The 21453-nt window shown below is 58.4% G+C and overlaps 1 protein-coding gene across 1 annotated transcript; it reads left to right on the plus strand.

Annotated features, from left to right (window-relative positions):
- The first annotated feature begins 243 nt into the window (after nt 1-243).
- R3HDML (R3H domain containing like) lies at nt 244-5005 on the plus strand. Its single transcript, XM_075166086.1, has 5 exons — nt 244-1343; nt 2760-2878; nt 3383-3515; nt 4647-4762; nt 4873-5005. Exons 1-5 carry the CDS (start codon nt 1083-1085, stop codon nt 5003-5005), a joined length of 762 nt encoding a protein of 253 aa, XP_075022187.1. The 5' UTR covers nt 244-1082.
- The last annotated feature ends 16448 nt before the right edge of the window (nt 5006-21453 follow it).

The raw sequence follows: 21453 nt of genomic DNA on the forward strand, positions 1-21453 counted from the left end.
ACTCTGGGAGTCTCTCCCCGCAGGTAGCTCGTAATAAAAACCCCGTCCGGCAGCCGACGAGCAGCCCCTCTGCCCGCTGGAGGAGCGAGCCAGGCTCTGCTCGCTTCCCCCGCCGGCACCGTGCACGGCTCGGCGTGCCTGCGTGCGCGCCTGTGCGCGCGGATGCATCCACCAGCCTATAAATCTAGCAGGGCTCTTTCCAAACTTCAGGACATTCCCCAGGGGAAGAGTTAAGATGCAGCTTTTGCGTCAGATGCCGCGGCGGGCTGCCCGGCGGGGCTAGGCTAAACCTCTCCCCCGCATCTGCCCCAGCAGGTTGTTTGCAAAGGTCAATCCCGCCGGCTGCCGCCGCCGGGCTCAGCTGCTCTTGGCTCAGTCCTCAAGGTACGTAGTCGGGGGAACATCCTCCCCGCTACTCCGGGGAAGGGCTGGCAGGGATGTTAGGAGGTGCATCGGCTGACAGACGAGGAGATATTCCAGCGTTTTTCTTTTTTTTTTTTTTTAATTACTCTGGTTTTGCGGTGGTTTATTTTTCTTTCCTTGAGATAAAGAGTCGTTAGGATTTCTCGCCGATGCTTTTAAAACTTGCTGTGCGTTTCTTTATCTGTATGAGATTTCCATTTGTGCTGGGGATTTACTCAACACACCAAACTCCTGGGAAGTTACAAGGCAGGCGGCTGCAGCGAATATCTCAGCATGCTCCTAATTAGCCCCTGCCTGGCAGGTACGTGCGATAAGTGAAAAAATGGGGGAGATTTTGTACTGATTTTGTTTTTTTTTTTAAAGAAACAACAAGAAAACCAATTCCCCAGCCATCTCCCTGCTGATCCTGGGGAATTTGCTGTGATAACTGAGGTTATCAAAGAGATTAATTTCAAAAATTTATTTTGAAAAGGAAAAAAAGGAAAATTTATTTATTTGGGAAGCGGTGTTTGCACGTGAACTGCAAACCTGAGCGGTGCCTGTGTTGTTTTCTCTCCTAGATCCACGTGCCAGCAGCGGGGACCGGCGATCCGCCTTGTCCTTGCTTAACTCCGTGCGGGAGCGGAAAGCCGCCGGCCGACCCCGCCGGCCGGGCTAGCATGGCGGTGCTGCGCCTGCACCTGTACCTCGCTGCCTTGGGCTTCTGGATGACGCAGCAGTCCAGCTCCTTCCTGCTGCCCAATGCCACCGAGCTCCTGTCCCCCCCGGGGGGCAGAGCCGCGGGCCTGCTGTGGGGTGTGGGGGTCCCCCGGAGCCGTCGGAAGCGATACCTCTCCCCTCGTGACATGAGCGTGATTTTGGACTATCACAACCAAGTGCGGGCACAGGTGACCCCCCCCGCCGCCAACATGGAGTATATGGTGAGTCGGGCTCCGGCAGGGTGGGTTTGGGTCCACAGCTCTTGGCTGCTGCCGTGGGGCTGAGGGGCTCACCCATGACGTGGGCACCCAACCTGGTAGGGATGGGGCACCCACAGATGGGGATGTCAGGGTGCTGCCCTGGATTCGCGGCTGAACATCTGTCCCAGGGGATGTTTTGCACCCCTGGTGCAGGGCAGACCCATGCACGCCCCATGCAGCCCCTGCGCAGGAGGGATGGAGTCCCAACGGGGGGATGTTTCCACCCCGGGGGCAGATTTAGGACCCCTGGTTCTGTACCTGGGATGTCTGGGAGCTTGCAGGCTGCGGGATGGCAGGATCCGTCCAGCCGAGCTGCAGAGGTAGCATTAGGGGAAGGGAGACGGCTACAAGCATGAAAAGCTCAGGTCCCAACCCAAAGCCCAGGTGGGAGCCTTTCCCCTAACTGCAGCCGGGAGGGACAGCCCCATCTCAAGCTCCAGGGTCCCTTGGGAGCGTGCCCAGGGTTGCCAGCCCCTGGGAGAAGAAACATGCAGGAGCGAGACAGAGAGGGGCTGCACAGCCTCGCCGGGTCGGGCAGCTCCTCTGGACGAGAGCCACCCTGGGCAGAGCTTTCCCCAGGTTGTCTCGACCCTGCTTGGAGCTCCTAACCCAGCCCGAAAGGGAGGAGAAATGGGGAGCCACCAAGAGGAGGGATTTCCAGCCAGAACAGAGTGGCACCCTTGGCAGGAGGTGCCATGTGCTGCTCTGCTCCCAGGGAGGGGACCGGAGCTCTGATGGAGTGGCTGGGTGGTCCCTGGATGCCTGTTTGGGAGCGCCAGGCAGCAGCCTGGCTTGCTGGGTACCAGAGCAGGTCAGATGTGCCCGGGAGCATCCTGCGGCCACTTCTTGCTTGGCCTAAATTCCTGCCTTCCAAAATAACTCTCCCAGGCACCTCCCCAAAGCTGTTCAGGATGGGTGAGGAATCTTTAAATAATGCATGAAGGAAGCAGCTGTCCTCACCGGTTAGTCTGCGGCCAGGGCTGCGGTGGAGGGCTGGGGACGGCTGCGAGCTGCAGCGGTAGCGCAGGGCTGTGGGGTTTCACCCCTGGATTCAGCTCCACCTTCTGCAGAAGGAGCTCATTCCCAGAGGGAATCACACACACAGGGCTTGCACTGCTTCAGGGCATCCGTGCTCTGCCTGGGCAGCGGGTACCGTGTGTGCCCAGGAGCCGCGGTGGGCAGCTGGGGCAGTTCATCGCTCCTGGACACGCTGCCCTGCTTCCCGCGGGCTTTTCCCAGCCCGATGTGTGAGTCACATTTTTTGGACATCTGGGGGTGCTCAGAAAAGCCCCCTGAGCCCAAGGGAGCGGGTTTCTCCTCTTCCCTCCTCTTGGCAGCCAAAATCCCTGCCTGCCCTTTTCCTTTCCTCCCGGCCAGGTGTGGGACGAGCGGCTGGCCAGGGCAGCGGAGGCGTGGGCTGCGCGCTGCCTGTGGGACCACGGGCCCCCCCAGCTGATGAAATACGTGGGGCAGAACCTCTCCATCCACTCGGGCAGGTGAGTGCTCCATGGGCGGAGCGGGCTCCTTGGGGACCCCCCGCACCCCACGATGCTGGAGGAGGAGGAGCAGCAGCAGCAGCCCCTCCGTCAAGGAGCAGAGAGGTTGTGAGCTGGGGTTGCAAAGGACTGAGATGCAATCAAGAGGCACATTGAGCCCTCCCGGGGAGGAGGAGGAGGGTCCAACTCTTGCAGCAGGGTAAATGTGGGAAACCAGAGGTGCTCGCTGCTCCTTTGGGGAGTACGGCATTAATCCCCTCTCTGCCTGGCCCATGACCAGAGAGACACAGGTCCTGGATCTCCACCACGTGGCTGAGCGCTCAGGTGCCTCCAGTGCCAGGGCTGCTGGCCTTGGGCACAAGTGGACTTGGCACAAGGATGTCATTGTCCCTGGTCCATCCTGCTTCGCTCCCCTACTCCCTCTACTTGGAGCCTTCCTCCCCCTCCTCTCCCTCGCCCATGTGAGGTAGAGGAGGTCCACCTTACACACAGCACTTTTTGCAGGTACCGCTCCGTTGTGGACATGGTGAAATCGTGGCATCAGGAGAAGCAGCACTACTCCTTCCCCCAGCCCCGCGAGTGCAACCCCCGCTGCCCCTCCACATGCAGCAGCTCTGTCTGCAGCCACTACACGCAGGTGAGCGTCGCAGCCCCTCGCAGCCCCCCGCAGCCCCCCAGGACCCAGCTGCAAAGTGGGGGGCAGCTCACAGTGCCTTGGGCTGCCGCAGCACCCGTGCAGCGAGCAGCCCTTCTCCCAGCAGCAGCTGGGATCCGAGATCAAATCCCGGCAGCTGTCTGCACCGAATCCGGCAGCAGGGCTGGCAGCAGGCAGCGTGCCTGCCCGAGGGGTGCAGGCAGCCGCTGGGGATGCCCTCCCACCCTGGGGCCCCCACGGGAATCTGGCTGCTTGCACGGGGGTCCCAGGGCTCGCAGCCCGCTGGAGCGCAGCTGGGACCTTCTGGTCGGTTGGTTGGGAGGTTTTCATTTTAAGCTTTTTTTTCCTGCTTTGGCCTTTTTCTCCCTATTACCCCACTGGCACCTCAAGGTGGTGAAGAGAAAAAAAAAGCCCCTTTGTGCTTTTGCTGAGCATGAATCCTCTCCTCTGGGATGAAGCGGCTTTATAGAGCCCAGATGTGTCCGGCTCCCCAGGAATGCAGCCCCTTCATCCCCTGGCACATCCACTGGCAGCCTGGCCGGCACAAGGTGGAAAACCTCCCTCTGCTCCCCTGCCCAGTGCCAAAGCTGTGCCAACCCCTAATCACCTCCTCTGCATGGCTCCAGCCTTTACCTGAGCATCTGCCTCCCTGTGGGACTTGTCCGTGGGATGCTCGGGGCTGCTCCAGGTTCCAAATGGGCAAGATGATACATTTTTTAAGGAAGAAATTCAGCCTGGAGAGGCTTTAGGAGGAGCTTCTGGTTCTGTTTCACCTCCTGGTGTGCAGGGTAAGCTGCCGGCGATGGTTCAGGGTGAGGTTTGGGAACTAATTTGGGTAAATCGGAGAAGTGACGCAGGCTCTGCTGCTCATTTAAGTGAGCTTGGCAAGGCAGCCCCTTGCAGGGCAGCACGGGCAGAAAAGGGTAGCGAGAAATCACCCTTGGGTGACGAAGCAGTGCCCACCGTGGGCAGAGCATCCAGCCCTAGAAATTCGGGTGGGTGGGATGCGATTCCCTGGTGGGACAAACCCCTGTGCTGGGGTCCTGGGGTGACCGGCTGCAGGATGCCTGGGCAGGCAGTCACCGACAGCGCCTGTTCTCTGTCCCGGCACAGATGGTGTGGGCATCCTCCAGCCGCCTGGGCTGCGCCCTCGGCACCTGCGCCAACGTGCGGGTGTGGGGCAGCACGTGGCGGCACGCTGTCCTCCTCGTCTGCAACTACGCCATCAAGTAAGTGCGTGGAGGGAAGCCCCCCCCGTGCCGTCCTCCCTCCTCGACGGCTGCTCCGGTGTCAGCGGCAGGCGATGGCGCTCAGAGGTGATGCCCTCCTCTCTTTTTAGGGGCAACTGGCTGGGAGAAGCACCATACAAAGTGGGGAGGCCATGCTCAGCCTGCCCCCCCACCTACGGCGGGGGCTGCTCCAACAACATGTGCTTCACCGGACTCAAATCCAATCAAGTCAGCTGGTTCTAGGGCTGCAGCCCCGCGAGGAAGCCCCCGGGAATGGGGACGGGGTGAACCAGAATTATTTATAACACTGACCCCCCAGCAGCCCAGCTGTCCAACCTGCTTCATCCCTAGTGCCGCGTAGGAACCTGCTTTTTTAACGCACCTCCCCAGCAGTGCTCGTGTTTTCCGGCTGTTTCCCACTTTGGGGGAAATAGGGATGGTTCGGATCCCTGTTACCTGAAATGGGGACAGCTCGGGGATGCACGGAGGGAGCGGGGCTGGCTGGCATGGTCCCTGCTCCGTGGGCTCGGGGGGCTTTCCCCACTGCCGCCCGCCTGTGCTAAGGCAGAGGCTGGTGTAAGTGAATACCAAGTGAATACCAAGACATTCCTCTCGTGGGGAGTGGCTGGAGGAAAAGTGGGGAGCTCCGAGCGTGCCCCTGCTCCATGGCAGCCCCTCTGGTCACAGAGTCCACGGCTCCGAGCCCCCCAATAAAGCAGCCTGGAGACCCCCGTGCTCGTGTCATTCCTCCCTCACTCGCAGCCTGGAGCAGCCGGGATAACACCGAGCCAGTGCCTTTGCTCTGGTTTTTGGGGTAAACAGCGAAGGGGTGCAGAAGCCCTCAGCAGGGCCACGGGCCATGGCCGCGGGAGATGCCCGGGCGCTTTGCTCCATCGTGTGGGAGAAGCCAGCACTGCTGGGACACGGGGTGACGATGACTCCGGAGGGCCAGGAGCTCCCCATGCCACCCAGGCTTCCCCATGCAGCCCCACTGCCCTGCCTCAGCCCTGGCGCCGCTGAGCACCCCGTTATCCACATCCCCTCCCTCTCTAGGGCCTCTCAGCACTCAGCAAACTCAGGGGTCCCCAAATTCCCAGGCTTTGGGTCTGAGCCCCCACTGCATCCCGGCAGCACCTTGCCCGCTCGCCCCCGCCCCGCTGCACACTCCCTTGGGATGTGCTTTCCCGTCCAGAGGAGATGTCCCTAATTTTGTCCTCTCAGGGTTGCAGGGTTTCAATAGCGGGGGTACTGGGGGGTCCCGGGACTGGCAGGGACCCCTCGCTGCCTCGTCCAGCCCAGCCCCTTCCAGAGATGTACGGGAGGCCCTGCGCTGCTGGCCGATCACTTTTTCAGCTCCAGCTCTGCATCCCCCATATAATTTGGTGTCATCTCAGCAACACCTCTCGCATGTGACCCTGCTTGCCCCAGTGCGGCCCCCCGGGAGCAGGGGCTGCTCCTGCCACGGAGCCACCAGCGGCACAGGGCTCTACCCAAGATTGGGGACCGCATCTGCACGCCCTGGACCATGAGGTCCCCGGGGCTCCTCCTGGGTGCTGCGGTCCTGGAGGGAGCACAGATGCCCGTAAGCGGCTGCTGCACCTTGCAGGTCCCCCCAGTTTGGGGAGCAGAGGGAGACAGGGAGGAGCAGCAAACGCCCTGCACCCCGGCCCCGTCCTCAGGGTACCACCCTGCATCCCACTGCAGCATCCCTGCGGCTCCCCATCCCCAAGTGACCCCTCTGGTTTTGCACCGAGGGAACAAATCCCGACCCACGGCCGGGGCGTTTCACCCCTTGTGCCGCGGCCAGGCTCTGCTCTGCTCGTGCCAGCGCGTGCCAGACCCCACGGCTTGTCCCATGGCCCCTTGCCCGCCAGCGGGCTCAGCCCTTGTTTTCCTACCGCGGGTGGGCGACAGCACAAAATCCAGCGGCACCCGGGGCGCTGCGGAGCCGGATCCATCCCCCCCGCCCCCCCCACGGCCGGGGGTGAACCCCAGCGCAGCGGCTGCCCCGGCCTTGACACCGGGTGGAAACGGGAGCCCCAAAAGAGTCCAGTAAAAGCCGTGTTTGAGTTTCTAGCTTGGCAGCAGTTACTATAGCTACAGCAACGGCACCTTGCAGATTGGTTTCCATAAGAGCTTGGTTACTATTTAACATCTCCACCCACATTAGCCCTGATTAAGCGAATCAATAAGATAACAGGAGAGGCAGGTTTCCTCGCCCTGCCTCTCCGTGCTCCCTCCTGCCTTCACCTAGTTCCTTAGTGAAAGACATTTTTATTTATTTATTTAGATTTCTTTTTATTCCTCTACTTCCTCTGGTTTTCGCCCCAAGTCCCCATAGCAGTAGCCGGCGAGACATGGTCAATGTAAGCACCCAGCTAAGCGCTAAGATGGAGGCTCCATATGGTGAGTACAGCGTTTCCATCGCCCGCGCTGCCGCCCCGCCGTCGCTCGCGGGAAGCGGGGCTGGGAGCGGGCAGCAGCCCCCGGCCCCACGTCCCAGCCCCGCCGCGCTGCCCGGCCACCGCCGGCTCAGGCACCTGCACAGGCTGGAGATGGAGGCAGAAAAAGGGATTAATTTTTATATAATATATACATATATATGCATTTTCTCTCTTTCACTCTGCTCGGCTCGAAGAAGGCACGTGCCCGAGGGAGCAGAGCGGTCCCACCCGCTGGCAGAGGGGCTGCTGCAGGGTTCGCAGCAGGAGTGGCAGCAGTTTAGAAAGGAGGTGACATGTTGCCTTAGGACACGCAGCCAGCCCCAGCGCAAAGGCTGCGGGCGGCCTGTGGCATGCCCAGGCTGCGGGAGCGGGCGCCCGCCCACCAGCGCTGCTGCTCTCGCCGAGGGCCAGGGCCGGGCTGCTGCTAACGCTGGGCAGGTTTCCCGGCAGGGAGTGTAGTGCCCGGAGGAACGGCAGCCTCCAGCCTCTGCGGTGCAGAGCATCGGGCGGTACGCTGCTGCCCAGGGCGCCCCGGCCACAGGGAGATGCCCGCCAGGGCCGTGCCCGTGCTCCCTGGGTGGCACAGCGGGTACTGGCCCGGGGCAGCCCCGTGCCGCTGCTCTCCTTGGCAGTGCCAGATGCCAACTGCCAACAAATGCACATGGGGGGACGGACCCCCCCACCCGGGCTGTCGTCAGCCCGCCGGTACCCTCAGGATGGGTCCAAATGTGCCCGTGCTGCAGCATCCCTGCAAGGCGAGGGGCTGGGGCTGGTTTGGTCCTGGGTGATCTGGGAACCCCAGTTCCCTGGGCATGGTCAGGGTGTGGAGTGAGGTTCCAGCAGATGAGGTTTCACAGTTACAAGGTTCTCCATCACTTCCCTGTGGCTCTCCATCACACCTCGTGGTTCTCCATCACTTCCTCATGGCTCTCCATTACTTCCCCTGGTTCTCCATTGCTCTCTATCACGTCCCCTGGCTCTCCATCATTCTACCTTGCCTCTCCTCACTGTATTTTTCACATCCTGCTCCTCTTCTCCTTTACCACGAACGTGCACAGCCCCACCAGCCCACGCGTGTGCTCCAGCCAGGAGGGTTTGTGGGGCTCCCAGGCCACCTCCTCGCGCTTTGCTCATGGCTCCATTTTGAGTGGTGGTTTCTCTTGCTCCAGGCCTGCAGCCTCCTACGGGTGCCACCTCCAGCCCTAACCTGCCCCTGTGCTGGGCAGCCACGCTGCAGCCCCGAGCCTCCTTGCCCCAGCCCCAGCACCTCTGTACTCTCCAGACCCAATTCAGTTTTGGCTCACACGGCCCCACAGTGAGCCACGGCCAGACACGGGGCTCATCGGCATTTCCGTGGGTCCACGGCCCATTGCAATGCAAACGTGTAGGAATTGCATACGATCTGCACAGCGTTGCTGGGCTGAGCTGGAGCAGGGAGCAGTCAAGCAGTTATGAAATGCTGAGTTTTAGCCTGTTTTTACCAGGTCGCTCGTTTGTACGTCCCAGGCCCGCAGGAGCCGGGGCTCTGGAGGAGCTCCCATCACCTGCGGCTCTGAGCCGCAGGAGCCAGCAGCGGGACGGGGCCTCGCATAAAGCTGGACTCAGAAAAACGCCAAGTTTTTGGTCTGTTCAGTGCAGGTTGTGGTTTTGTGTCCAGCTGGCGCTGCTTGGACAATGTGCAAGGAGCCGCGCGATGAAGGCTGCTCGTCAGTAGGTAAAACGAAGGCTTGATGCCTCTGAGCTGTACAGAGGGTCGGATCCTGGAGCGAGGGCACCTCTGTGGGCTGGTCCAGCAGAAGCGAGCGCTGAGCATCCTCCGGGCTGAAGCCCCGAGCGAGTCGCCCTGCAGGAAGGGACGCTCCTCTGCTGCTGGTGGGGAGATGGCTCCCGACCCACCGAGCTCGCAGGGACTGACTTGTGCCTCATTTGCAGGAGAAGGGGAGGCTCAAGTGACATTCCCGTCAGCCTGGGAGACACAGCAGTGCGGGGTGGCCGGGTCTGGGTGTCCCCAAATCCAGGGTGCTGGTGTCCTGCTTTGTTGCGGGGTGCAAAACCAGCCTCATTTCTGCAGCTAGCAACAGGCTTTGCCTGACAGGAGCTGAAGGAGCTGAACAAGCTCTTTAATCACTTACAATTAAGTTCTTCTGCCCACTAGCAGCTGGCTCTAGTGCGAGCAGCCACTTGCCAGCCCCGGCACATCGGTGACCTTAAACACAGCCAGGCAAATCTTTCCGCTGTTAATTTTCTCCTGACTTTTTTTTTTTTTAAAAATCCTGATTTTCTCCTAATTTTTCAGCCTGAGGGTCAGCGACCGAGGCAGGCGCAGGCAGAGCCGGGTGCCGCGGAGCGGCTGGGGAAGAATCGCTGCACATCCCACCTGCAGCCGCTCTCCCCATCTGCTCCCGTGGCCAAACAAAGGCGCGCTCCAGCCGGCACCCGCCGCCTGCGAGCCTCTCACGGGGCCGGGCTGCCGAGCCTGGGGCCTTGCAAGGGGGAGAGAGAAAAATAAGAAGAATAAAAAAGCAAGACGGGCCTCCCAGACCAGAGCAAGAGGAAACTCAGAGTGTTGGCAGAAGGAGGGGAGTCCTCATAAATAAAACGGGTGAAAAAGTTATCCAAATAGAGGCGAGGAAGGGCTGGCGGGGATGGGGGACCAGGCAGCGCCTGGCTTCCCCGGGAGCCTGCAGTGCCGCGGGGCTGGGATGGGCTGGGCTGGGCGGCAGGTTGGGCACAGCAGCTGGGACGTGCCACGGGGTGGACACCAAAGTGGTGGCCAAACCCTTCCCAGGGTCACTGGGAAGTTTATTCCCTTGCAAAGCCATGGGGGTGCTCCACACAGCGGTGTCGGCGCTGAGCCCCAGCCGTGCCCGCCAGCACTGCCCTCGTGGCCGGCCGGCTCCCGGCCCTTGGCAGGATGGGCCACTCCAGCTGGCATTGCACCGGCATTGCCAGGGCTCAGCCAGCGGATGCACATCAGGTGCCACCAGATGAGCCTTCAGACTTGGAGGGGTCGTACAGTTATTTTCAGTTTCCTTTGATCAATGGAGAGATTGTCTGATTTTCCCACCTCCCTATCCATCTCAGAGGCTTCAGCATTTCATCACCCATTTGAAGCCAGGGATGTATTCTAAGGGGAAAGCTGGGTGCCGGCACTTGGCCTCGGGACGGCGAGCGGGTCTTGCCCGCTCTTTGTGGTGGTGGCATCAGGAAGAGCAGAGAGTGGGGCCCTCCCCATCCATCCCTGCCCCAAACTGCCACTGGCATTCCCCCTAAACCATTCCTTGGGGGCACTTATTTCCCTCCCATCAGACCTGTGCCTTGTGTAAAGGACTTGGAGGACACACTGCCAGGCAGTGACAAAGCTGTCCTGTCCCCAGCACCCTGCATGGGTCCCTGGGCGAGAAGGGAGTGATGCAGCAGCTCCCGGAGAGCCATGGGGCTGGGGGCACATTCAGCATCCTCACCAGCACCTGCCGAGGATGGGCTGTGAGCTGGAATGGGCTCCTCCGGGCACGCTGGAGCTAAAACCCTGGGGGAGGCTGCAAATAGGTGTGCGAGAGGGTAGGGGATGGAGAGGGGCAGCGAGGAGGCGACGAGCCCCCAGCTCCACCTTTATCCTCCCAATGAGACTTGAGCACAATCCAGGCAATTGCCCTCAATCCCGGTGCAGGCAGCACCGCTCCTTCATAGTTTGGGAGCAGCTCTTGGAGCTGGGGATCCCTGGGGGATCCCTGGAGCAGGGACCGGCGCATGATCAGGGCCAGCTCAGTAAAGCAGCTTTGGAAATTCGCTGAAAAATGCAAGACGTCAGAGCTGCTCAGGCGTTTTGGTCAGATGTGGTGAATAGTTTCAGCTGAAGAACATAAGAGGAGGCAGAATTTCTGAGTATTTTTACTTTTCACTGTGAAGCAATTATTTTTCATTGCCAAATAGATCTAGTTTTTTACAGGTTTCCCCTAGGTATGACCCAAACTGAGCTTTTTCCCCTTGATTTCTCATGTCAGCTGCTTTTTCATACCTCTGTTTACTCCTTGTGCTCCAAGTCCATGGCCCGGAGGCTGTCGGGGACTGGTGGGTGTTAGGACCCACCGGCTGTTGGGGGTGGCCGTAACACTGGTGCTGGCAGGGTCAGCACTTACCAGGGCAAGAAACGGCTGAACAGGGTCTTGCTGCATCCAGGAATAAGCACTGGTATTTAGATGGGATGCAAAAGGGACAACCACTGCTTGAGAAGGGCAACGAAGCTGGTGAAGGGCCTGGAGCACAAGTCTGATGGGGAGCGGCTGAGGGAACTGGGGGTGTTTAGCCTGGAGAAGAGGAGGCTGAGGGGAGACCTCATCGCGCTCTACAGCTACCTGGAAGGAGGTTGTAGCGAGGTGGGTGTTGGTCTCTTCTCCCAAGTAACAGCGATAGGACGAGAGGAAACGGCCTCAAGTTGCGCCAAGGGAGGTTTAGATTGGACATTAGGAGAAATTTCTTTGCTGAAAGAGTGGTCAGGCCTTGGAACAGGCTGCCCAGGGAAGTGGTTGAGTCCCCATCCCTGGAGGTATTTAAAAGACGTGTAGATGAGGTGCTTAGGGACATGGTGTAGTGGGTATGGTGGTGTTGGGTTGACGGTTGGACTCGATGATCTTAGAGGGCTTTTCCAGCCTTAATGATTCTATGATTCTATGCTTTAGCTGCCTTGGCCTGATCCTGAGTGCTGTTTGCTGGTGCTTAGTGGAGGTTTCCTTGGGGAAGAGCTGGGGATGCTCCCCCCGCCGCGGTGGGCTGCAGGGATGCTGCTCAGTGTCGCGGGGCAGCTGCGCTTGCCCGCAGGGCTATGACTTCCACCATGAGCAGCCGCCTCACCCTGGCCGCTTACCGGGCCAGCAGCACACCCTCGTCTTCGGCTTCACTCGAAAACACGATGGTATTTTTATAAGGGGGAGTGAGCACAGGGGGCTGCTGTCAGCGGGCAATGAGCTCCAGCTCTGGGAGGCAAGTGGCATGAGGCTGGGGAAGGTTTGAGGAGTGTCTGAGAGCTATTTTGAGCTCCGCAGGGCAGGTGTAGGTCTGCGAGCCACCCTTCATGGGGACATACTTCGTTAGTCTTCTGCTGACAATTCTTAAATGCCATTAAAAAATTATTTTTATTTAAAGTGAGTGCAAAGAGGTGGTGAGTGGCGGTGGTCCTGCAGACAGCAAGGTATGGTCGATTTTCTTTTAAATACAGCAGTATTTGCAGCAGGACCAGGGCCAGCAGTGGGGGACGGGGCAGCACATAGGACAGAGCCAAGGGGCACATTGGGCAGGGGGGACACCTGCAAGTGTCTCTGCCGGCGGGCTTGGGGTTAGAATGGGACAAAGACTGCAAAAAAATGTCCATGACTCTTTGTGTTCAGGCTCCTTCTCTGTTTGCTTTCCTCAAATATTCAAGAAAACAAGGTTCCTGGCAAAAACATTTGTGGAAATGGCAAATGTTGCAGAATTTTCACGAAAGGCAAATTTCAAGGTAGTGGCTGTATTGTGAACCCAGGGCTGGTGGCTCTGCTCGCCTGCGCTGGGCAGAGGCACCACATTCCCACCAAGGCCTCTGAGTTAAGCCGGGTCCCAGAAGCAATTACTCCCAGGAACGGCTCATGTCCAAGCTTCAGCCTGAGCATCAACAGAAATTACCCAGCAAATCCCTTCAGGAAATACGTGCCTCAAAAAATAATGGTGGGTTCTGGATGATACACCAAAGGTGCGAGAGGAGCAGCTCCATGAAGAGCGAGCGGCTGTGGAAAGGCACCAGCAGCCGAGAATTGGATGGATCCTGGCTCTAAAAAGCTGAGGGTCTGTGCAGCCGGACCAGACTTTCTATCCCAAAAGGCTGCAGCCACTGGAGGGACTCCAGCTGCAGCCCCGTGGTACCAGGAGCCCCGGTGCTGGGGGGTGGATGGGGGCCATCACCGTGGGCTCAAGCCCTCCAAGCCTCCAAGCCCCCAGCACCAAGGTGTCCCTGCCAGCTCAGCCAGTGCTGGCATCTCCCAGTGGGAAGAGTGAAGGTGGGGAACAGGAATACTGTGGGCCTCATGCTGTGGGTCACCATGCATGGGCCATCTCCTCTGTGGTGATGCTGTGGGAGCTCTGACACCTTTTCCCTCTCTGGACATCCAAGCTAGTTTGACACCTGATTTTCATCGCAGCCCCACAGATCTCTCACCTTGCTCATCCTGCCCCAGGCTGCCCAGGGCAGCACCTTATCCACGGCTTTGCCCATCTACCCTAAAACTCATCCATCAGGATGGGTGGCTCAGCTCCTGCCACCAAGTGTGGGGCACCCGAACCCACCAACGTGGGACCAGCGGGCACCTTTCACCTGCCTCTGCACCTGAAACCTGTCCCGGCCATGGGTGTGTGCAAGATTTTATAGGCGATAATCCCTGGGAAAGTGGGAAACACAGGGAGAGCCGTACACTCAGCTTCCTGGCATGGCCCAACGCTCTGGTTAGGAGAGCCAATGTCAACAGATAGACCTGAAGGAAGGAGCAAAACCAAATACATGGGCACTTCTCAGAACAAGAGCTGTAAAACCTGCGCAAACCTGAACAAGTGCCACAACACTCTTTTATACAGTCAGAGAACAAGTGCCACAACACTCTTTTATACAGTCAGAATCAATAGTCGAGCCCACTCAATGTGTTTGCCGACACATAAATGACAGCCACCGAGCCACGTTTATGGCCCGTTGCCTTTCATGGAGGCTGCAGAGCCCAGCTCCTCCTGCCCCGCTCGGCCAATTGTCTCCCCCTCTGCTCCCAGGGGAGGCTCGTCATTTTGCCACACAGTCCCCAAAGCCTTGACGCCCCGTGATAAGAAGTTGCCGCTGCTCCTCTCCAGTGTGCCAGCCTGTCCCCGGTTTCCATCTGACCGGCCAAGTCCTGCATCCCACCCCATCATGTCCATTGGGATGGCAGGGTCCACCCCACCGCCCCTGGTGAAAAGCAGCAGCCCAGCTCGGGAAGAGGATTCACTGGTGCTAATGTCACCCAAGGAAATTTGGCCATGGACTGTGAGGCTGGGCAGGGTGTCAGGCTAATGGATAGGGCAACAGCGGGGGGCTCAGCAGAAGGCACACAAGAGCAACCACTCTATGGAAAAACCCTGCCCGTGCTGCAGGTCCCCATCCAGCAACCTGCGTGGCCTCTCGCTTGCAGCCGCCGTGGCTCGTGAGCAGGAGCAGGTCCTGCCCCAGCGATGGGCAGGCTCAGCCAGGTCGAGGTGCCCTGGCAGGGAAGAGCGGAGAAGGCACCGATGGGCGCCCGAGGGAACCAGCCCATGCAAAGAGCCTGGCGTTGGCAGGGAAAAGGCGGCACCGGGAAATAAAGGGTGGAATAAGGAGGCAGGAGGGGCAAGGGGACAAACAGCCAGGCTTCAGATTGACAGCCCTGGCTGCTCCCCTGCCTGGAGTCTGCTGCCTTCAAGGACCAAATGGTGGTGGAATGGAGGTGGTGGCTTTGCCACCATGTGGACATCCTGGTGGAAGCAGAGCTGGGTGCTGCCTGCGGCTTGTCCACGGGTGTGTGCCCGGGGACTGCCACCGTCTGGGAGAAATCTCTGTTGACCTGGGTGTGTTTCCCTGTTACAGGCGTTAAAACCGGTGTGGAAGCAGAGGGGTGAAGGGAGGTGTCACGGGGTTGTGCACAGTTCAGACCCGGCCCTGCCCTCGATGCTGCTCCCTGCTCCAGGCGGGCATGCTGGGCATCTGCCTCCATCGCCACCGCACCCCTTCCCCGGGCACAGAGCCGAGGTACGGACCTGCTGGTCACTCCCCATCCCTGACCCATCAGGAGCCTTCTGGAAGCTGCTGGCAGCCTTGTGCTCTCCAAACTAATTCAAATGCACCCCAGGCAGCCCCGGGTGGGAGCCGAGGCTCATGGAGATGGGACGGGAATGGTTTAGGAATGGTTTTCCTCCATTAGACTCGTGCCTTCGAGATGGTGCTCAGGGTCCGACATCTCTGGAGGGCAGGAACGAGCTCTCTCCTCCTTGGCACAGCGAAAGCAGAGGCGGGCTCGGTGGGAGGAACGCCATCCGAGGAGGAAGGAAAGTGCAGGAAAATGGGTGTTTCGGATGGGCTTGGCCCCGCAGTCAGTTCCTCCGGGCACAGAGGCTGAGCAAGGCCACATTCGCTCCCGGCGCTGGTTGGGGCCACAGCCGTGCAGCACAGGGCTGCATTGCAAAGGCGCCCGGTTCTCCCTTTCAGCATTTCAGTGCCTGTGAAAACCCAGTGAAGTGCCACTCTAATCCCTCACCCAATTTTTCTCCTCGGGGCTAAGCAGGGCCGCACATGCCAGCACACACTCCCTGCAGAGGAGAAAACATCTCGGTGCTCAGCAGCCTCCGCGCTCCCCTCTGGACCGCGGCCAAACGAGTCAACACAAGACGGTCACAGCAGCTTCATCTCCAGACAAAAAAAGCAGAGTGTGCAGCGCTGCAATGGCAGAGAGGCGTTTCTTGTAGCCTGGCAGTTGGAAAATCCCTTTTCTTCCTGCTGGGCTTGCCTTGGCCCAGCCGCGGTGCAAGGCACTAGCCGAAATCTCGGGCTGCCTGGGACATGGAGGCTCCTGAGTTCCCCATCGGCAGCACCAATGTGCATAAACGATTAAGAAATCTCAGCCCTGAGAGTTTTCCAGGTCCTGTTTTCCTTGGGAGAGGACAGGGAGAGTAGGGCACAGGCTCAGAGCAGGCAAGTGCCCGGGGAGCCGCGGGAGAGCTCTGGCAGGGATGCCCCAGGGTGGTTTGAACCATTGGAGATGTTCTCCAGGCTCTGCAGGACACACAGCTCAGGGCTGCCCAAAGATGGGGAGCACCATGCGCGCAGCTCCCTGCCTGCTACCCTGCTTCGTCCTCGCTTCTCCCGGCCCGCATGTCGTAACGGCGGCTGGGAGGGGAGACGAAGGGTGTTTCTCAAGGATACGGCGTTCTGGGTGTCTATATAGCAACACCTTAAAGCGAAAGCAGCCAGCCTCTCCCCGGAGAGGGAGTCAGACCCGCTCCTGCTGTTAAACGCACCCAGGCACATTTTCTGGAGCAGCCTCCAGAGCTGCATGGGCAGTCGGGCACCCCCTGTCCCGCAGAAACGCAGCGGCAGGCCAGAGGCCAGGGTGAGGGCACCTCAGAAAGGTGGCCCAGAAAGCAGCGGGCATTGCTGCGGGCACTGGCAGCGGGGTGCAAACCTGGAGCCACCTTATAATTCCCCTCCGGGTAGTGGCCAGAACCCTTTAAAACCTGCGGCTCTACGGCACAAACTCCTGCTCCCCATCAAATCTCATTGTGACCAGCATTAAGGGATTAGCTGGTCCCTGCCGCCGCACCACAGCCAGCTCCCAGCCATGGCTCGTGCCCGGCAGCCCATGGAGGGCTCACCGGCCGGAGGGCCCCGTCCGAGGGCGAGACTCCCCTAGCTCTGCCCGCAGAGCTGAGCCCCCCTGGAAGATGAATGGCAGCAGATACGACCTGCTCCAGGAAACACCAGGTACCCCCCGCGCTCCCCCTGGCACTCGCAGCCGGGAGAAGAAGTAGCTGCGTAGCCAGCGCTGCAGAGGTTATGCGAACAAAGGGCATTGGCAACCCCCCCACGGGGGCTCCGCTGGGGTTTTGGAGCAGTCGAAATATGCTCATCCCCCACGTATGTATTGGTGGTCCCCATGCGAGGGGACCCCCAAATCTCTGGTTTCTGTTTCGCTTTGTGTAGAGTGAACATGCCAGGTTTGTGGGTGGCGATGGCTGATGCCCCCATGCTCGGTTCTGGGGCTCTCGAGAGAGGTACCCCAATGTGGGCAGCACGGTGGAGCGGGTGCTGGGACTCCTGGGGGAAGAGGTGGTGGAGCCGGGCTGGTGTCCCATGGACGCCCCAGTGACTGTTTGCACCGTTTGGGAAATGAATTGGTCGTTCTCAGCCCAGTTCCCAGTGCCTGGCATTCCTGCCTCGCGCTGCAGCCTCGGCAGGCCCGGGGACGGATCCTGCCAGCTTGCAGCGCAACCTCCGGTCCTGCCCTGTTTGCTGCCTGCTCCTTAGCCAAAGAGGTCTGCAGCGGGACTTACCCAGCCCTCGTAACGAAGGCTTAAAAAAAACTAAGAGAAAAACACTTTCAATGCAGACCTTATCGGTTGCACAGCACTCTTACTAGAAAAGTTTTTTGGGTCCCCCTCCGCGGCCCCCTCCAGTGCAGGTCCCCCACCTCTGTGCTCAGCCCCTCAGCCCCAGCACCCACAGGGACCCTGGCGCGAAGGTGAGGCAGCGAGGAGGCTGGCTGGGCTCAGGGTGCTGCGGCGGGGATTGCACGCACCCAGACATGTTCTGAGCATCCCGAGCCCCGGACTGCTGCGCCTCGCAAAGCCTCATCCACAAAATACCCCACCAGCCTCTGCTCGATCCCGGGACACAGCAAAAATCCTGGGGCTCTTCTTGCTTGAGCCATTCCCCAAGCAGGGCTTGCGCTGGCGGTGGGGTTTGTGCCTCCTGGGGCAGCCTGCACCCTGAGCCACCACACCGCGGGACGAGGTCCCCACACCAGCGCCGCACGGGGAGCCACGTGCTGGGAGCTGCCCCCAGCAAATACCTGCGCTCTTTATCAGTTGGCGATTGATTTAGAAAAGTTCATGGCTTCGGTGTCCCCTGATACGTTTACTAGAAATGGTTTATTTCCTCAAATGATGTAGTTTATGGTCATGATATATTTTAATTTCTTTATGATACAAGAAGCCAATGGCACCGGGCCTTGCAGGAGTGTAAAGGGACAAATAATAGTGTTATCCTGTCTTGGAGACATAGGTCGAATACTCAAAGGCTAATTAGCAGTTTACCATGTTGTTTGTTAGCCAGGAGCCAAGCAGTTGGCACTGCAGTGTCCTGGCCATGGGTTTACGGGACTGTGGAGACATGTGATGCCCCCCGCCTTGCTGTCCCGCATGCAACAAACCTTGCATGTAGAAAGCTCCGATGTTCCCATACCTTGCTTTCTGCTGTGGTTTTTTGTTTCTGTGGCAGTAGGCAGGATGGTTGTGTTGCATAGGAGAGTGCTGTGGTGGCCACGGGCTGCAGGGGCGCGAAGCTGCTGTGGACGTGGAGCTCCTGAGGACTGTTGACTATTTTGCTCCCACTTACCCCTCTGGCACTTGCTGTGCTCTGGCGGTTGAGGACATTGGGGACAAGACAGGCTATTCAGGCACTCTGCACACTCCTGCAGAGAAAAAGCATTTTGCACTAACTTCCTTCTGACGCCAGAAATCAGAATCTCTCAAATTTTAACTTACCACCCCTCTTTTTTTCCATGCCCAGCCTACGTTTCCCAGTTCAGACCTGACCAACTCCCACTCTCAGCAGCCTTCCCCCTTGCTCCTGCTGCCTCCCATCAGACACACATGTGGCCCTTTCCTGAGATGCTCCCCCAAAGTTCAGCTCCCCGGCCGGGGCTGACTTCGCCAGCCAGCCCGGGGCACGAGGCGGGCAGCTACAGCAGCCCGCGGCTGCCCGATTCAGGAAGATGCTTTTTGCCCCTGCGGAGCCCTTGACTTGCCCTCCTCCGGGGACACGAGCTCAGTCTGTCCCCCCGCCGCCCTTGCCCCGCTGCAGCTCTCCTTCCACACCCCCAGCAGCTTTTGCCTTAATTTCTAGCGAGGGCTGATGCTGAGAGCAGCGACTGGAGGTCACTTCCAGCAGGCATGGCGTGCTGGTGCATCCACCTTCGCAAAAAGATAAAATAAATTTTTAAAAAAGTAAAATTTGCTTTGTAACCTTTGTTGATTTTGGCTGTTCTCCTCCTCCACCTATTGCTCCACCAGCTGGAATGGTTCAGGGGCTGTTTCATGTGTGTATAACGAATGTATAAAGTCGATGAAACCTAAAAGCCCTGCAAACAGCAGGGGTGAAAGGAGAGATTCGCTTGCCTGCCAGACTGCGAACTCAGTAGGGATCTTTTTCCTGGGAAGCTGCAAGATTACTTCAGTTCCAAAGGGATCGTATTCACCTGCTACACAAGTTCTCGCCAGGTCCAGACGTGGGCTGCTGAGATCCCTGCCATAGTAAACGCGTGAGCTGGCGAGGCGTGGAAGGCAATAGGTGCTCGTTGCTGGCAGCAAACCCTCCCTCCAGCACTGCTGCTTCCCTGTGGCTTCTGCTCCCCCGTTTAAACAGGGCTTAAACCACCAGATTTGAGCTGAGCGTCTGCCAGCATAGACAGTGAATCTGGAACAGCACATGGCAAAGTCAGAGTTGTTCTGGATTTCCTCCCAAATAGGCAGGAGAGTGTTTTGCTGGAAAGTGTCCAGGTCTCCGTTGGGTTGGGGTTTGGATGGAGTGCAACGCTTGCAGTGTAGGGTTTGGATAGGGCAAGCGGGATCAGCAGTGGGAGCTGTAGCCTGGGCCAAGTTGCAGCCTGTGGTGTAATAGAAGAAGATGAATCTAACAGTTCCTTTTCCTCGTTTGGTCTTGGGCTCGTTGCGTGATTTTATGTAAAAACACAGCAGCCAGATTTCCAGCCTCGCCAAGTGCCAACCTGCGGGTCCCAGAGGACAGATGCTGTTTTTGAGGGCTGCAGTGCAGGCAGAGTGATTGCAAATACACACCAGCAAATGCACTGGCATTTTCGAGCAGAGCTGCCCTTCTGAGAACAGCTCAAACTTGCTGTCCTTGCAGAACAACAGCTCCCAAGAATACTAATAATTACTTCCTCAAGTGTTCAGAGCCTTTGTTAGGCAGGATAATAAAGCCCTTTCTGGTCCTGGGATGAAAGGCACACCCAGTGTTATCGCTAGACCAGTATATGCTGAAATGGTCTGTCTGTCCCCATGTTTGCAGTTCTTTCCCTACCGCTTTTGCATAGCAGCTATTTATTTTAGCTCCAATAATTGCCTCCAGCTCCAACATCCATCCCAGCTTCGCCTGAAATGTTGCTTTTGGAGAGGAGTTCAAGCAGAGGCTGCTACCTCCTTTCAAGTGTCTCTTCCCCATGTCCAAAAACTGCCTTGATTCTCCATACGGTGATTTTATGGCCCGGAGGCCTGGACAGTTCTGGTTGGTTTGGCCACTTTTTGATAACTTTGGCATTGGTGAGAAATAGTTGTGGTGAAGCTGCCTCTGTCACCCTTAGCTGTGCCAGGGAGCCCAGGGTGCCACCGCATGTCACAAGCTCACCAGTGACAGCGTGTCCGGGGTCTGCTCAGGCATCGCCTGTCCTGGGCATCGCCCCCAGCTCCAAACAGCATCTGTCCCAACCACAGCGACAGGCACTTCAGCGCTGGGGAAAATAAATCATCAAGAGCGATTTGTTGTTGAACAGGATGATAAAATGCCTGCATCTTCCCCCGGGCACGGGTCTGGCACGTGGCTGCGGTCACCTCTTGCCTCTCAGGCTGGATCTTTCTGATCCACCTCCCTGGATGAAGGTGGTGGATCTTTCTGGTTCACCTCCACAAAGTGTTTTGCCGGGGCAGGGACGTGCTGTGTGCGGCTGGCAAGGGACAAACAGACCCTAAACAACTTCTGCTGAATCATCGGTTTTCCTGGAGACTTCTCGCTGCTGCTGGGGACATTCTGGGGACGGACACGGGAGCAGACCCCTGACTGTGCGTCCGTCATATGATTGCCTGGAGCGCAGGCAAAGATCCGCTGCTTGAATCGGGGGCTTGTTTCAGCTGCACTGACCTGCAGCCCCCCTGCCCCTGCCAAATTCCTTGGAGCTGCTTATTAACACACTGACAACTCTGCTCCGGAGTCACGGCACGCCGAGGCAGAAGGCAGAGGGGTTTGACAGTGTGGCCTAAATATCCCTGTTTACAAAAAAGTCTGACAAAACACAAGCCCTTGGCTTTATCTTCCCCATTTGGAAATAGCCACAGAGCAAATATACTTAAGGCATGAAGGGAGGGGGATTTATATTGACTTTAGAAAAAGCTGTTCTTTAAAAACAGGAAAAAAAGCTCATCCTCGAGCTGTGCAGACTGGCTGCTAGACCCAAAAGTCTTGCACAGAGGCTTAAAGCCTGCCTGCTAATCTGTAGCAGTTCTGTGTGAGCAAGTCATGCAGTAAACTGCTCTCTGTTAATTTTTTAATGCAGAATAAACAGGTCAAGAAATGATTAGCATGAGAATAAGTTGAGCTTAATTGGGAGACTCAGAAAAGATGAGAGGGAAGAGGCAAATTGGAGTTATCAGTTAACCATACAGAGCAGCTCTGCCTCCATGAGCTCGTGTTCCCTCTCGTTTTCCATCCCTCTGAAG

The sequence above is a fragment of the Calonectris borealis genome, chromosome 17 (genome assembly GCF_964195595.1).
Source record: "Calonectris borealis chromosome 17, bCalBor7.hap1.2, whole genome shotgun sequence".
NCBI classification, from domain to species: Eukaryota; Metazoa; Chordata; class Aves; order Procellariiformes; family Procellariidae; genus Calonectris; species Calonectris borealis.

Coding starts and splice junctions, on each gene's coding strand:
- R3HDML (XM_075166086.1), top strand. CDS start 1,083: ATGGCGGTGCTGCGCCTGCACCTGTACCTCGCTGCCTTGGGCTTCTGG. Junction 2,879..3,382: donor CTCTCCATCCACTCGGGCAG/GTGAGTGCTCCA, acceptor CACTTTTTGCAG/GTACCGCTCCGTTGTGGACA. Junction 3,516..4,646: donor TCTGCAGCCACTACACGCAG/GTGAGCGTCGCA, acceptor GTCCCGGCACAG/ATGGTGTGGGCATCCTCCAG.